Source organism: Takifugu flavidus, chromosome 19, assembly GCF_003711565.1.
Source record: "Takifugu flavidus isolate HTHZ2018 chromosome 19, ASM371156v2, whole genome shotgun sequence".
NCBI lineage: Eukaryota > Metazoa > Chordata > Actinopteri > Tetraodontiformes > Tetraodontidae > Takifugu > Takifugu flavidus.
In genome coordinates, this window is record NC_079538.1 from 10580317 (window position 1) to 10596555 (window position 16239).

Sequence of the window (16239 nt, forward strand, 5' to 3'; positions counted from 1 at the left end):
AAGCCGTGCTCTTCCTCTCTCGGCTCCTCCTCCTCTCTTACCTGTTTTATTCTCGGTACGGACCCTCGTTCTTGGTCCTTTCTGCTTCTAAAGTAATTCTGCTTCAAACGTTCTCCTAAGGAATATCTTCCCCAGCAGATGAACCCTGCACCCAGGTAGGCTGTTGAATGTATTACTTTAGAATTGTGGAAAATTCCTGTTGGATTCCAATATTCCAATAACACAGCCTTTTAATCTCCACTAAACAAATTATTCTAGTGCTTGTATCAACAGCAGAAGCTTATTTGAAATATTATTGCTTTTTTATTATTGAAATGGGCCTATTATTGTTTTAATGTCTGGGCTGTGGATCAAAAATCGAATGTGTTTTTTTTATGGCGCATTTAATTCTCTCATCACCAGTTTTAATGACAATTGTCATTTGTTGCGACTCGGGTGCTGTTGAAACCTCTCAACTAGAAAAAGAAAACCAAACCGTCTTTTGTGATCTCATTGTCGGGGAACATTAATTTCACAACTCCCTCAGTACGTCAGATCATATTTTTTTAACTACCGCCTGCAGTTGCACAGAGGCAGTGTGGAAATAAATCAGTACCTTCATTAATCTTTACCTTGGGGCACCTTCATAGAGAACACATCTACAGGGCATGTATAGGACAAATGACATTCTTTTCTCTATTGATTGGTCCTGGCATGTGATTCTGTGCCCTGTTTTCACAGTGTAAACTGCAGGGAGGCTGATGTCGTTTGTGAAGATTGTTGTTTTTGTACAGTCATCAATGCACCAGGTTCATGTCCCTACTTGTCACGCATTCCACAGCCGTACCCTCCCATCCTCCTCTGCTCTTCCCCTCTCGCATTCACATCTTTCATCCCCTCAGTTTGTTTCTGCTGCCGCCTTTCTCTACACAGCTCTTACCTCCTCTTATCTCTCTGTATTTGGCACTCGCTAATAAATCTATGTCCTTGTGTGTCTGTTGGCATCTTGTTTCAAAATTGAGAGGCGTAATCTTAGCCTGTCATTGCAGACAGACCCTTGAGCCCAAATAATGTCTGGGTTTGTCACACAGGATGTTGAGAAACTCCTAATTGACTGACTCATGTATTTTACCTTAGATTGTTCATAAGGGAAAGAATCTCTGATGAATTAAAAGCCCTCTCTGATGTCTTCACCAATTGTGTTTACCTTTGTAGCAGAGATTTCTAAAGTGTTAGACAGCCCAGACTCATCTTTATCGTTTTGTTGACAGCACCATGGTAACGACTCCAGACTATGAAGAAATGTCATGGGAGCTCTCCGTGCAGATCGATCAAAAATCTGGAGATGAAGCCATGAAATTTAAACTGAGGGTGAAAGGAGACTTGCACATCGGGGGCCTCATGCTCAAACTGGTGGAGAAGATCAGTAAGTGTTTGACTTGAACGTGCGCTCTGAAGACTGATCACAGAGACATGATTACGAGCTCTCTAATGTAATGTCGCATAGCCTAAAGGGAAATTCCAGCAAATGAGCTCACAGATTATGAACCATGTATTGTGGTACCATGTTTTATCCCGATCGCCTGCACCTATTAGATGTTGACTGTGCAATAGCATCTTATTGCTCTACGTAACAAGTATTTGCCTGTTAAAAAGCACTTAGTTTAGCTTTGTTTTCCACACAAAAGAAGTTGCACTCAGGACTTCGCCAGCTCCACAATAAGCCTGTCAGCCAAGCCACACCTTTATTTGGCCTGCATTTTTTTACCGTTGCAGTGCCATTGTTATGTCGCCGTGGCTGAATAGTGTAGCCCAGAGGGACAAAGTTTACCCAGGAACTGATCTGATATCTTTAGAGTTGCTCATATGGGAGGAGCTAATTTGTCACCAGTAAAGTAAGCATGAGACATAAGTGATGACTGGAAGGCTGGTCATCTACGGAGGAATTTAATCCAGAACCAAAACATGATGTCAGCCAGTCGTAAAACCACACTCCATTCAGTCCCTAACAGTTGAGACAGGAAGGTGTTGAAATTTTTATGCCACTTGAGCTCCACCTCAAAAGCCATAAACTGTATATTAAAAGCATGCAATAACTTTAATGTGCGCCGTTCATTACTGTCTATGTCCTCGGGTACTCATCTTTTCAGTTGAATAACTTCCTGAAGTGAGTATTACCTCTGTTTAACCTCAGAGGCTCCTCAGGACTGGTCAGATCACGCCCTGTGGTGGGAGCAAAGGAAATGCTGGCTGCTCAAGACTCACTGGACCTTGGACAAGTATGGGATTCAGGTAACATGTGGTTGTAATGAGTGGCTGAACTTCTGTATCTACTTGAAAAGTCCTTGAAAGATTTAAAGTTCCATGTGTTTCAAGCAGGCTTTCCGATCTGTAATTCAGAATGATGTCATGCAGCCTGAACCATTTAGAGCTTCCACTGTTAACAAGGGAATAATGACAGAATTGTGTCGACCGCAGGCTGATGCTGACCTGCGCTATACGCCCCAGCATAAACCTCTACTGGTGCAGCTCCCCAACATGAAAACCATTCTGCTGACCGTCAGCTTCTCCAGCGTGGTCTTCAAGACAGTTGCTGATATATGCCGAATACTGAGTGTGTTCCTCTTCTCCCTTTGGCTTGCACTTTTATCTTTCTTTGCAGTGTGATCTAAGATTTAAAATGAATCCTCCCTCCACAATCTCCCTGATCTCTCACCCTGTCTTGCATTTTCTCCGCCTAAGACCTCAGAAGATCTGAGGAACTGTCCCTGCTGAAGCCTCCAGACGATGCGTCGAACAAGAAAAAGAAGAAAGACAAGAACGCGCGGGAAGATATCTGGGACATTGACTTGCTCAGCGGGACGTCAGGAGCCGCAGGTACACAGAGGAAGGCAAAATGTTCCATTACAAACATTTCACAACAGACATTTGCAGCATTTCTCAAAAGACCTTTTTATTTTGTAACAGAATATAATTTAAATTCTTGTCCTCAGTATTTCAAGGGTTAATTTGCACGTGACAATAAAATAAAAACAATTAGGTGTTACCTGAGGGGTTGAAATTCAGGACAGAGTAGATTTGAGACCAGTGAGAAGCAGGAATAAAGTCACTTTATTCACTTTACTGTAAAGTCACTTTATTTGTGGCTCCCTGCAGGAGGACAAGAGAGTATAAATATCCAATTATAGCTGGACCTGTTTTAATCAATGAGATCTGAAAGATTCCTTTAGTGAGGCTCCTCATCAAACCCCACTAAAAAAGAACTTTGTCGTGCCTTCAAACCTGTGCCAGTTATTACCTCTTGAGTATCACAAGGCTTTTCTATATATTTTTTCGATGTTTCCGCAGCTGAATGTCTACCAAACCTGCCCCCTGCGGAACTGGCCAAGATATACCAGCCGCTCTCACTCGTGGACAAAGCAAACAACTTTTCAGGGTAGAGGAGAATACAGAAACCAAAATAAATGACTCTGATAATGCCAGAGAGGTACTGAGTCAACATTCGGCTATTTTACATTATCGAAAAGGATGTTCCTATCATTGACAGGTGGTTGGACTCATCCCGTTCACTTATGGAGCAGGATGTCCAGGACGAGGACAAGCTTCTACTGCGCTTCAAGTACCATGTCTTCTTTGACCTCAATCCCAAAGTACGACACCAGAAAGAGAGCCGGACAGCCCTGTTATATTCACTAAATCCCCTAAAATGAGATCAGACCTTAAGGTATACTCTGTGTGTGTGTGTGTGTGTGTGTGTGTGTGTGTGTGTGTGTGTTGTGTTTTAGTATGATGCTGTCCGAATCACACAACTATATGAACAAGCCCGCTGGAACATCCTGCTGGAGGAGATAGACTGTACCGAGGAGGAGATGCTAATGTTTGCTTCATTACAGGTGAATAACAGGAGACATAGTTCTGAAAGAAGTTTGAAAAACTGTTGTTTTCACAGGTGCAGTATGGCAGAAAGGAGCTACGCCCTTCACATTAGTTTGCCTTATCATAATTCAACAAAAGCAAATTATAGATGTATCTGGTTCAGTGGAGAATTTATAAAACGTGCATGTGGAGGGTAATAAAACTGCCCCATAAATTGTACATGCAAGCTATTAAACAGTAGTGTACTTTTTGGAGCATGAACTGCAGCACTGAGGCTGAATAATGCCCTCTAAATTAATTTTGACTTCAGTTTATGTCTCAGAGTGGAAACCCCACAATCCATCCCGGGAAGGGGATTTGGCATCTTATCCGATGCAAGGACATGTCAGAACATGAGGGAAATCCCACTAGGGAGGGGCTGACAGGGAAAGACATGTAGAGGAAGAGAGTCTGAAGAGGGAAAATTAGACAAATTCTTATCAAAGTTCATTCCTTGTCGGATCACTTCAGATGGTGTTTTGCAGGCAGTGGGATTATGATTCAGATGATGATGCGCTCCCCTACACACTGGTGCAGTTGGTGGCATCCACACCTCCATCTGACTCATGCCAGCCTGAGCGTGATCTTATAAGTCATGTTAGGAACCCTCATAATAGCTTCTGGGTCTACAGTACATTCCGTGTAATAATGAAATGTTACAGTGAATCAAAACTGTTCTGTCCCCTCAGTATCACATCTGCAAACTGACCTTGTCAAACGAACCACTGGACCACTCCAAGGAACCGGAAATCGACGAAGTCGAGGCCGCCCTGTCCAATTTGGAGGTGACCCTCGAAGGCGGACACACAGACAAAATCTTGGTAAACAAAACATTTTTACTGCACTGAAGGTTCTAGTTAAGGGAATATATAATTGGAAGGGTTTAAGCTCTGTTTGAGTAAAATAGCTGCTTTTAAGGAGTATGTAGGTAGGTGATTGCATGCCACTGTAGTGATGTCAGAAGGTTCGTGGTAATTGACAGTTGTTTATCCCACCTTCAGGAAGATATTACAGACATTCCAGAGCTGGCAGACACCCTTCGACTGTTTAGGTAAGGATCTTTTTAATCTGCAGTCCTCTAATGTTGGTCACATTTAGTGGCAGTATTTTTGCATGATGGATGAAAAGTCAATGTGTGTTTCAATTGTTATCTTAGCGTTAGATTCGCAATTATATTACAGCCAAGTTTGCAAATTGTTACTTATTGTATTATCGCTGTCTAAAATCAGACCTAAACGACTCACACTGCGGCCATACAAGGAGTACTGGTTTGTTTTCAAAGACACTACGATCTCCTACTTTAAGAACAAGGAGGCTTCTTATGGGGAACCAATAGAGCAGTTTCATCTACGAGGTCAGTGGCCGCTTGTGATAACCTTTTTTCCACCAGAGCTACTGTTGTGTTTCTTGGAACAATAATAGATCTCTCGTTCCTCCTCTTGTGTGGGTAAATTTGACACTCAGGTTGTGAGGTGGTTCCTGACGTCAACGTAACAGACAAGAAATTTGGCATCAAACTCCTGCTTCCAGTTGCTGATGGCATGAATGAGATTTATATCCGTTGTAACAATGTAAGCAATTTAAAGTAATTTTAATTGTCTTTTTAAATTATATAAAACTAAATATCCATGTCCTTAGGAGACACAGTATGCCAAGTGGAAAGCTGCATGCATTTTGGCCTCTAAGGGCAAGACCATGGCCTACAGCTCCTACAAGTCTGAAGTCAGGAACATCCAGTCCTTCCTTCAGATGAAGAGCCTGGCGCCCCCTCCTGGTCAGGCAACTCCAGACCTGGATACCATGGAGATGAACGCCGAATGCTTCGTTTCACCACGCTACGCCAAGAAGCATAAAACCAAACAGGTTTGTTTCGGGACTATGCCTGATGTTGCCGATAACGCAAGCACGGTCAATACATGTTCTCTGTTTTCATAAACTGTCTACGTTCATCGTTTCAAGCTAACCACACGTATCTTGGAAGCCCATCAGAACATTGCAAATCTGTCCCTAATGGAGGCCAAGATGCGTTTTATTCAGGCCTGGCAGTCACTCCCAGAGTTTGGTATCAAATATTATATTGTCAGGTAATTTACTTGTATTTTGTTATAATTTGCACACAAATAAAGGCATATTGCAAATTGGACTTCTACCTAAACAAATCTTATCCTTCTGGTTCTACTTTAGATTTAAAGGCAGTAAGAAAGATGAGATTCTTGGGATCTCGTACAACCGTATGTTTCGCATTGACATGTCCACCGGGCTGCCTGTTACCACATGGAGATTTGCCAACATAAAGCAGTGGAATGTGAACTGGGAGATAAGACAGGTGAGGACCCAGCATGACTCTAGTACTGAACAATCATCCAAGTCTTGACTAATAACTTGTATTTTATTCCAGGTGGCCATAGAGTTTGACCAGAATGTGTCAATAGCCTTCTGTTGTTTGAGCTGTGACTGCAAGGTGGTCCATGAATTCATCGGTGGTTACATCTTCCTCTCCACAAGATCTAAAGACCAAAATGAAACCCTTGATGAAGAACTGTTCCATAAACTTACTGGAGGCCAAGACTGAGCAATTTGTGGAATTACATCTGGTGAACGAGGTCCACTGGCTGCACAAAAAAACTGGAACTCTGCCAAAGAAATTACAATTAAGGGTGGTCAGAAGAATTACTGCATTTTTTTTACTGAACAATAATTGGATATTTTTTATTGAATGCATTTCCTTCTGTTTATGTTTACAGCAATGTCACGGTGTACCATGCACTATAATGTTATAGCTTAGATATAGCCTAAAATGAATAAAAAACCTTTTGTAAGAATGTTTTATCATGTGAAAATATGTGCCTGCCTCCCCAACAGAACACTGTAAAAACAAAATTAAATGGGTTTTTGGTTGTTTGCAATTACTGAGGTCTTATATTCCTCATTGTGATTATGTGTTTAGTAAGTTTTGTCTTCAAAAATGCAAAATTTTAGGAAATCAATTTAAAGTTAGCTTGCATTTATATATAGGTTACTTTAATGGTTTCTTTGCTTCTGAACTATATATTATCTAGTTTTCAACTTTACTTAACTAACACTCGTAGATTATTAGGTTATAATATCGTTCCATTTCAGCTTCATACTTTTCGGTGCGCATCGATTATTCTGAACTCGACTTTCGACCCTCATCGGCGCTGTCACATCTACCAGCTTTAAGCCAATCAAATGCGAGTGCGGTGAGGGCACTCAAGTCTGATCCACATTCTGCAATCGATTAGCCGTACTTGACGAGCTAAGGAAATGAAAGCTAACACGTGGGAATAGCAATTCAGATTGTTGTCTATTTTTCACTTTATGCTGTAAATTAAGTATTTAAGTATTCCGCGAAACTCTGCTGGTTTAACTTGTTTAATATGGCTGACAATGGAGACGATGATTCGCATTGTAGAATTAAAGAAGGGGACTACGTAGTGCTAAAACGAGGAGATATATTTAAAGCTGCGCAAATTCAGCTAAAAAAGTAAGTTTAAATATGACGATAGGTCTTAACTAGCTGAGTAACATTAACACTTTAGAGCTCTGTATTGCTGGAATCAAAGAATCAAAAGGGATAATCCATTCATGTCTGGTATACACATTTGTACTTACATCTTGCCGTTCAACGCTGAAGTGATTCGCTCTTTCTTTATCTCTGCCTGATCTGATCACAGAAAGGTGATTTTTGAGAAGCAGTGGATCTACCTGGATAATGCAGTGGGACACTTTTACAGGACTACATTTGAGATTGGATCTGGAGGGACCCTGCTTCTAAAGACGCCCAAAGAAATGGAGAGTTCCACCGGTGTGTGCGTTTACGTACCGCATCATCAGGCTAATTATGTTAACATTGAAGAAATTTTTACAAAGAACTTCACTAACAGATTTAAATCCCCCCCTCCCCCCATTCTCTGCAGCTGCAAAGGAGGCTGGTGCAGACAACAGAAACATCGTAGATGATGGCAAGTCCCAGAAACTGACCAGGGACGATATTGAGATGCTAAAAGAGCAAGGTCTGAAGGGTCAGGTACATCCATCGCCATGCGCCTCCTTCATGCTAAACACCATGTTCCATGTTCAAATGCAGCAAAGATTAAATCCTGTTGGCATTTATTTCTGTGAGCATCAAATCTCACATCATAATTCTATGAAAGTTGGGTGTTACTATTGTAAACATTTGTGAAGCCTTTTTTAACTTAAAAAAATTGCCTTTTCATAAAACTTGAGGAACTTGGCATGGTTTTTCCCGTTACTGAGGATAAATGGATGTGATTCATAGGAAATTATACAGCAGCTGATCGATAACAGCTCCACATTCAAAGATAAGACGGAATATGCCCAGGACAAATACATCAAGAAGAAAAAGAAGAAGTGAGTTCTTTCTAAAGCAATCTTCAGTTTCCTAATAACATAACTGTTTGTTTTCTGTTTTAACTTGTTCTCATCTTGTTTCCTCCAAGATATGAAAACACTGTGATGATACTTAAACCATCCTGTCGTATCCTGGCGATGATGTACCACGGCAGAGAACCTGGGAAGATTTGGTGAGTAAATGTGGCGCTTTCTGGAGCAAGAAGAGGATCTTGTGGTGTGTAATGTTTGTGTTTTCTGCAGCCATTTACGGCATGACACACTCGCTCAGATGTTGACGCTGGCAAACATCCACGCTGGCAGTAAGGTTTTGGTGTTTGAGACTTGCTCTGGCCTTGTCCTCGGAGCTGTTATGGAGAGAATGGGGGGTACGTCAATACACTCACAAACTTGCCTTTTGCCCGTGAGGATTTAAACTTTTTGAAAAGTGTCCATCTCAGCGTTTTGTATAATCACCCTCTCATTTCTCCTCACCAAGGCTTTGGTTCAGTAATCCAAATGTACCCAGGAGGTGAGCCTCTTCGCCCGGGTGTCGACAGTTTTGGCTTCCCTTCACATTTTCGTGATATGCTGCATGAATTCCCCATCTGTCACGTTAATGCTCTTCTGACAGGGACTCTGAACACTAAAACTAAAGACCCCAGCATAGGTACCGCTATCCCTCCTTTAATAAATAGACATAAAACTTGCTATCCTTAAAAAAATGCATATGACATTTCTTGAACACTACAGATTCAGAGAAGTCTGTTTTAACTGCGAAGGACGTTCAGCAAAACAAAGCTGATGTCGAACAGCAAGGCAGCCCAGAAGAACAGAGCAGGGAGGCGAGCAGTGTTGCTAATACAAGCGATGACCAAGAGAAGGAGGACAGAGAGAAACGCAAAGAAGCCAAAGTAGGTGGAACGTGTTTCAACCACACTCATCACAGAGCCAATTTCTCTGTCCCTGAACCAACAATTGATGTGTCCGTAGCAGGGTTGTTTGTAGTCCGTGTGTCACAGCAGTTCCCCACAATCTCAAGATAAAGCAGATACGAGGCAAACGGGATCCTTTTGCAACAGTAAATTAACAGTGTTATGCTCAAGAGTGTAGATGTAAACCTGCAGCAACAAGGGATACAATTTGACTACAGTGATCCCTCGTTTATCGCGGGAGTTGCGTTCCAAAAATAACACGCGAAAAGTGAAATCCGTGAAGTAGTCAGCTTTATTTTTTTTTATTATTTTACAATGCAATACTGAACTATAGAATGAAACCAAAAATCAAAACCTGTTTTAAAGCCCAAAATTTGTTTAAAACAATAATTTTAATCTAGTAATACAAGGTTGGAAACATTGTCACTGGCGTATTTCACAGTCCCAGCTGCGCCTCTTCGTCCTGACTCCGCTCCGCTGGAGCGTCTGTTTCTACTGAAGGCGCAGGAGTCTTTCTCCGAGAGAAGAACATTGTTATGGGTAGTTGTTGGCGCTCTTTCTTTTTCTGAGCAAGAAGATTTTTATAAACGGATATGCCACCTTCGATTATATTTGAGAACTGCAATGAACGACTCGCAAAAAAAATCTGTGAAGCAGCGAAGCCGTGAAAGATGAAACGCGATATAGCGAGGGATCACTGTATACCTAAGTGGTCATGGGAAGCATGTGGAGATGAGCCTTAAGACAAGAACACTTGCTGTAACCTGAACACTTGTGACCAGATGCAGGATATGTTAAACTTCTGTCCAAGAGTAGAATTTGTATTGTTTTAAACTATAGAACTGATGATAATCAGTGTTAAAGTCCAAGTTTTGGTTCTGGAGTTATTTTTTGTAATGTTTTCTAGGCTCAGGAAAGAAAGGCGAAGCTGGAGGAGAAACGGAAGAAGATGGCAGCTGCTGCTGCCCTGCTGGATGGGAGGAACGCGGATGGGTCAGTGTCGGATTTTGTTTTTGCGGTTACTCTCTGGGGGGTTTCTCTCCGTTATCATCTGTAATTATGAGTTTGCCTCTTATGAAATGGACTCCTTTACTCCCCGTCACCCTGCATAGCAGTGAGACACAAGATGGATAGATGTAGTATGCAATAATATTTTCCCTTCTTCTGACCTTTAGTGTCCTCATAAGGCAAGGTAACAGATTTTTTTGTGCCTTTAGAGGTTCCCGTCATTAAAAAAATCAATCGCTGACGGTTATCTTTGAGTCTAAAATGTAAATATTCATCTCTCTGACACACTGACCTTCCAGTAGCAGTCTACTCTACATATTACCAGCTACATCATAAAGTACCTTAGAGCACAATTTTCCAGTTAAGCCTAAATCAGCCTCTTTTATGGACACATTCACTCGGATAAAATCCAGAATGAATGGCTTCAAAAGGTACTGACTGGAGCCTTAAGCCCTGTCCTCATAACTCACATACAGCACTAAAAGACTGCCAACCTACACATTTCCAGCCTGTGATTTTATATCAGACACCTTTGCTTCATCATTTATTTTTACGCAGGTTGGTCATAGCCGGTCGCTTCCACCCGTGCCCTGTCCTGTTAGGCCTGCTCAAATTCCTCGCCCCCTCCAGGCCGTTTGTTGTCTACTCCCAGCACAAAGAGGTAAGATTGTGATAGGAAGAATGGAAAACTAATAGAGAAAGCTGGGACAGAGTTATATGCACATTATTTAACTCAAGAGAGGTATGACATTAGCTGCAAGTGCTGTTTTATTATTCCTTAAAGCTCCAGTGAAATATTAATGCCATTTACAACTACAGTCACAACACTCGTCACATCCCAGTGTGTATTGTTGCTATAGAGATCCCTTTTTATCTGCGGAGCTCTTTTTTTTATTTTTCGTCTCTTTACTCTGTAGCCTCTCATCGAGTGCTACACAAAGCTCAAAGAGGTTGGCGGAACAGTGAGCCTGAGACTCACAGACACGTGGTTGAGACATTATCAGGTAAGAACCAAGGCGGCAGCAGCAGCATCACCCACTTCTACAGGCCTTTTCGCCTCTGGCGGAGTATAATATTTCCACACATTTGGTGTCCCCTGACTAATATTTTCAAATCATATCCTTAGGTGTTGCCTAAGAGTAGACATGTCAGATTTTATTGAATCAGTGTGTATATATGGGGAATTGTTGCTATTCTGACCCGCAGTTAGGAGTTTGACCTTGTATTTTTAGGCTTTGCAGTCATAAATCCAAAGGCACCAAAATAATCGAGGACAAAAGGATTTTATTTAGTAGATCCTTTGGCATTTCTGCTACTACTCTTAAAAAGGATTTGGTGATTTTGTTGTGGAAGAAGAAAGTTAAGTCTTGTGCTGATTCACTTTACTGTTGCAAAAGTTTAGTTTTTTACATATTTCACTGCTGAATTTGCGTATTTGCATACTCAAAGAATAAATCACCTCGGGACCAAGTGCTGTTCTCCCGAGTCATCCAGTGGGATTAATGTCTCCTGACTAATGTTTCTGCACCCTAAACCAAGGTCATGCCTAACAGAACACATCCCCTGCTGCTGATGAGCGGGGGTGGCGGCTACCTCCTGTCGGGAACGACCGTCGCAGTGGACCACTCCAAACCTGCGGGCTCCCTGCGGGCTGAAGAACCAGCACCGAAGAGACTGAAACTGACAAACACCGAAGGATAAAATGAGCACTGAAGGGTCTTGACCTCGCAGGGCGCGTTACCAGCGGCTTGGGGATTTTCCTCCAGCGTCATCTGCTCTTTTTGCTGAACTGATTTGACACATTTGAAGACCCAGGGCCTGGTTTGCATCCATGAGAGCACTTTCCCCCCATCTAGTCTATTCAGATCAGTGCACACTGGAAGCGTGAGGCTGTGGACTAAACCTGAAATGTACGCTGTGTGATCCCAGTGTATGAATTACATAAGAAGCCTGCTAAGCCTATCTGTTGTGTTGGTAAGAGACCACTACTTTGTTTATGCCAAAAGATTGGGCGTGAAATTTTTTTTTTTTTTACCCGAATCCTTTGTTGTCCTTAGAAATCCAGTTAATGCAGCACCATTGTGGTGTAAGTACACAAAACTGAAGTGTTGTTCTGTAATACCATTGTGAATTTTAATAAATGATTTGCGACACTTTTTGATTCCAGGATAGTTTCTTTTATTAATCACACAGCAAGCATTTATAGGACATTTATTATCATTCATTTTAATGTTTTTCTCACTACATATATGTGATTATCAAAATCATTCCCGTGCAATTTTAAAAACACCAAAATGTCACAAATATGATAAACAGGATACAAACAGGAAACACTTCAGGGGTGTCTATAATTTTTTGTTTTTTTTTTACTGAACATCAAATCAGCAGACAGACTGAGACGGCAACATTTATCCACTACTGGTGAAATGACACGGCATTTATCCTGGATTAGGTGCCGTTATCATGCAACTTGGCTGCAATTTTCTGCAACTCAATGTCCATCGCTGCGAGGGTTTCCAGCTCTTTCTCCTTTAAAAACATGAAATATTTAAACATGAGTGATGCCAACATTTGTGTGAACGTGCTGACGTTGCTTTACACGTGCTGCTTTTCTTCACAGTGCCTATTTGCTCTCTAATATATGAGCCGTGAAACTGAGGTTCTCGGTTGGTAATAACTGCAGGAGCCATAAAAGGTTATGTTGAAAATGTGAAGAGCGAGAGCAGAGAGGATACGTGTTGAAAACAAGATCGTTTAGGCAGAACATGAACATCATCTTCTGAAGGAGAGACGTGGTAGAGCGGCTGGCCATGAATACGCTGTTCTGTTTTGTCTTCTAGTATTTGGGGCATGACTGTGAGGGACAGCTCGTGATGTGTATTTGCATGGATACATATTCACCACAGCTCTGGTTCTGAGGGCTAAATCCTCACCACTCAGGGCAGACTAGATTTCCATAACGAACATTGGTGCTTTTATGGTTCTTTCAGTCAGTCAGCTGAATATATATATATATATATATATATATATATATATATATATATATATATAGATATATATATATACGGATATTTGAGCTTTAAATGTAAAAGCCCTCAGAATAAACATGGCAGCAGGTCTCCTCCTTTCTGCAAGTGAACCAACGCAGCCTTTAACTTTTATGCATTATGTGCTCTCTGGTGTGTGCTCTTTGGCCCCTCTTGAATGGAATGGCTTGTCATCTGATTTATTTTATAGCCTAGCAGCTTGGCTTGCTCATCCTTCTAAATAAATTGCATGTGCATTTCATTTGTCACAAGTTACCCCAAAATCACAGTTCCTCCTCAGCTTCGGCAAATATGTGACTGCTAAGACCTACCTTGTTGGGGGTTGCATTGTCTTGCTCCCTTTTGAACCAGGTTGGGTGGTAGTAGCCTCTGTAAATCCACGGATTACGCTTCTCAGACAGATACCTGGAATAGCACATTCCACAAATTAAGATGCAGATTTTTAGAAGCTTTGTTTATTTATTTTCTTTAACCAGAATGTGGGACCCCTGTTGATTGTAACATTAAGCCACATAGGCTACAAACAAAATGAGGATTAAAAATACCTTAGAGCTTCATTTCTTCCCTGCACTTGCTCCTCATACTCCTCTGAATCCCCTCCCTGCTCTGCATCTTCCTCCAATGAGCCTCCACCGTGACTGTGATATTTGTTGCCGTGATGGTACTCGTCTTTTCCGTTCCTCTTGTCCAAGCTCCACGACTCTTGGCTGCGTTCGTTGTCTGGTTCTTCGTTGGTGACTTCTTCATCACGTCTGTGTCTCCGCTGATGGTACCTGCCGGGCCTCCAGTTTCTCTTGTCATAGCCAGTGTCAAAGTCCCAGTATTCTTGGCTGCGTTCATAGTCAGAATCATCTGAAAACTCTTCATCACGTTTGTGTCTCCTCTGGTGGTACCTGCCAGGCCTCCATCCTCTCTTGTCTCTACCATTATCAAAGTCCCATGACTCTTGGCTGCGTTCCTCATTATTCTCTTCTCTGGGTTCCTCTGGAAGTTCTTCATCACGTTTGTGCCTTGTCTGGTGGTACCTGCCAGGTCTCCATTTCCTCTTGTCTCTACCATTATCAAAGTCCCAATATTCCTGGCTGCGTTCATCGTCAGATTCATCACGCCTGTGTCTGGTCTGGTGGTATCTGCCAGGTCTCCATTTCCTCTTCTCTCTCTCACCTTCCTCCTCTTCTTCAGATCTCTTTTCATCCAAATCCCAGCTCTCCTGACTGCGCTCGTTGTCTTCCTCTTCCTCTCCTCGTTTGTTCTTGCGTGAGGAGTACTTGGGTCTCCAGCTCGTGCTTCGTTTCTGCCGGGGTTCTTCCTCTCCATTTTCATGACCCTTGTCATCACCCAGACTCCAGGATTCTTGGCTGCGCTCGTCATCAGACTCTTCATCACGCTTGTGTCTCCTCTGGTGGTACCTGCCAGGCCTCCATCCTCTCTTGTCTCTACCATTATCAAAGTCCCATGACTCTGGCTGCGTTCCTCATTATTCTCTTCTCTGGGTTCCTCTGGAAGTTCTTCATCACGCCTGTGTCTGGTCTGGTGGTATCTGCCAGGCCTCCACTTCCTCTTCTCTCTCTCGCCTTCCTCTTCTTCGGATCTCTTTTCATCCAAATCCCAGCTCTCCTGACTGCGCTCGTTGTCTTCCTCTTCCTCTCCTCGTTTGTTCTTGCGTGAGGAGTACTTGGGTCTCCAGCTCGTGCTTCGTTTCTGCCGGGGTTCTTCCTCTCCATTTTCATGACCCTTGTCATCACCCAGACTCCAGGATTCTTGGCTGCGCTCATCTTCTGGGGTCTCTCTTTTTCCCTCCACAGACTTCAGCAGAGCTTCAATGTCTTTCACATCTGCTCCATTAGCCTCGGGCGTCTCAGGCTGACCATTTACCACCTCTCCATGTGTCACCGTCCTCGCACTCTTCTTGTCCAATGGGGCATGTTTAACCCCTGAGACAGCAAAGATAAAAAGATAAGACTCAAAGTTGCTCCTGGACAACGTGACAATTGATTCCTTAACAGCCTCCAGGCCCCTCCTCATATTGCATTCAATTATTTGGTCAATAACTTGCTTGATATTTAGGGGTTACCAAAGGCTATATGGAAGATTGGATGGCACTGGAAAACTCAGAGGAATTGTGGGAAAGCATCAGACCGCATCACAGCCAACAGTTTCAGTCGCATTTGTGCAATAAACAAGTAGCAGTCTCTGCAAGTGCAGGTAGCCAGAACGACTATGTTCTCCTGCGTAAGACAATCACACCTTGCAGGAGTGATGCACACATTTAACTCATCAGTTCTTGCTTTTCTTCTTCTTTTTAGAGTTTAATTTGAGGGAGGAATAACTGTTAAAACTAGGTTCAGACTTCTTGTTTGGGGATTTATCATTTCACTTGTAGAGGGTGACAACATTTGTCACAGAGCAAGTAACAGCATATTCAATGCTGCTTTTTTAACTTAAACATCTCGGCAAATTGGGGAGAAATCGACTCCAAACCTGCTAGGAGGATGTCTTTGCATTCTGGATCAAGCTGAGAATCTGGTTTAGAGAGAGCTTTGGACAGGACGTCCACCAAACATCTGGTTACCTGCAGCAAAAAAAAGTCAAGCATTTACAAAATTCACCCACATCAAGGTGAAATTGTGAGATAAAAACATACCACATCTTCTCTCTGCCCTTCTTTTCCAATTGGAAGCGCTAGATTTTCTGCAATAGAGAGAAAAGTGTTGAATGGGATGGAGCACGACCGCAGGTGGCGACCGCGTCGTTGTCCAAGGTGCTGGAAATCCTTAACTTATAAGACACAAATACACGCAGCGCTCTTTTACGCACCTGTCAGCAGAGCCGCGACGACCACGACGACTAGGAAACGTCTCATCTCAGCGAGGTGGAAGTCTGATCCGGCGAAAAATGCGCGTGGATGCTGCTGCGCCACTCTCGTCCTCTCCGAACAGTCGGGAGAGAGCTGCGCTGCGCTCTGACGGCTGGAGCTGAGGCGC

At 42.6% G+C, this 16239-nt stretch overlaps 3 protein-coding genes and 1 long non-coding RNA gene across 4 annotated transcripts; 2 read left to right on the forward strand and 2 right to left on the reverse strand.

The window, feature by feature from the left end:
* On the forward strand, nt 1–6800 carry fermt1 (FERM domain containing kindlin 1). Its single transcript, XM_057017756.1, has 16 exons — nt 1–155; nt 1251–1405; nt 2174–2271; nt 2458–2593; nt 2722–2856; nt 3328–3415; nt 3527–3629; nt 3765–3872; nt 4584–4715; nt 4896–4945; nt 5124–5248; nt 5359–5465; nt 5533–5757; nt 5854–5978; nt 6079–6220; nt 6293–6800. The coding sequence occupies exons 1-16, from the start codon at nt 139–141 to the stop codon at nt 6464–6466; spliced, it is 1920 nt and encodes a 639-aa protein (XP_056873736.1). The 5' UTR covers nt 1–138; the 3' UTR covers nt 6467–6800.
* Nucleotides 6265–7692, reverse strand: LOC130516598 (uncharacterized). The gene is made up of 3 exons (XR_008947530.1): nt 7528–7692; nt 6484–6527; nt 6265–6401 (listed from the first exon to the last, which is right to left on the reverse strand). It is a non-coding gene; the product is annotated as an uncharacterized LOC130516598 (long non-coding RNA).
* On the forward strand, nt 7134–12362 carry trmt6 (tRNA methyltransferase 6 non-catalytic subunit). The gene is made up of 12 exons (XM_057017759.1): nt 7134–7399; nt 7590–7720; nt 7833–7942; nt 8195–8286; nt 8376–8459; nt 8530–8654; nt 8765–8935; nt 9019–9179; nt 10108–10193; nt 10767–10869; nt 11126–11212; nt 11748–12362. Exons 1-12 carry the CDS (start codon nt 7293–7295, stop codon nt 11907–11909), a joined length of 1419 nt encoding a protein of 472 aa, XP_056873739.1. The 5' UTR covers nt 7134–7292; the 3' UTR covers nt 11910–12362.
* chgb (chromogranin B) lies at nt 12363–16239 on the reverse strand. The gene is given in 7 exon segments (XM_057017758.1): nt 12363–12737; nt 13567–13660; nt 13801–14719; nt 14722–15189; nt 15737–15827; nt 15900–15946; nt 16073–16239. Coding segments are annotated over 7 exon segments (1746 nt in total). The 5' UTR covers nt 16119–16239; the 3' UTR covers nt 12363–12656.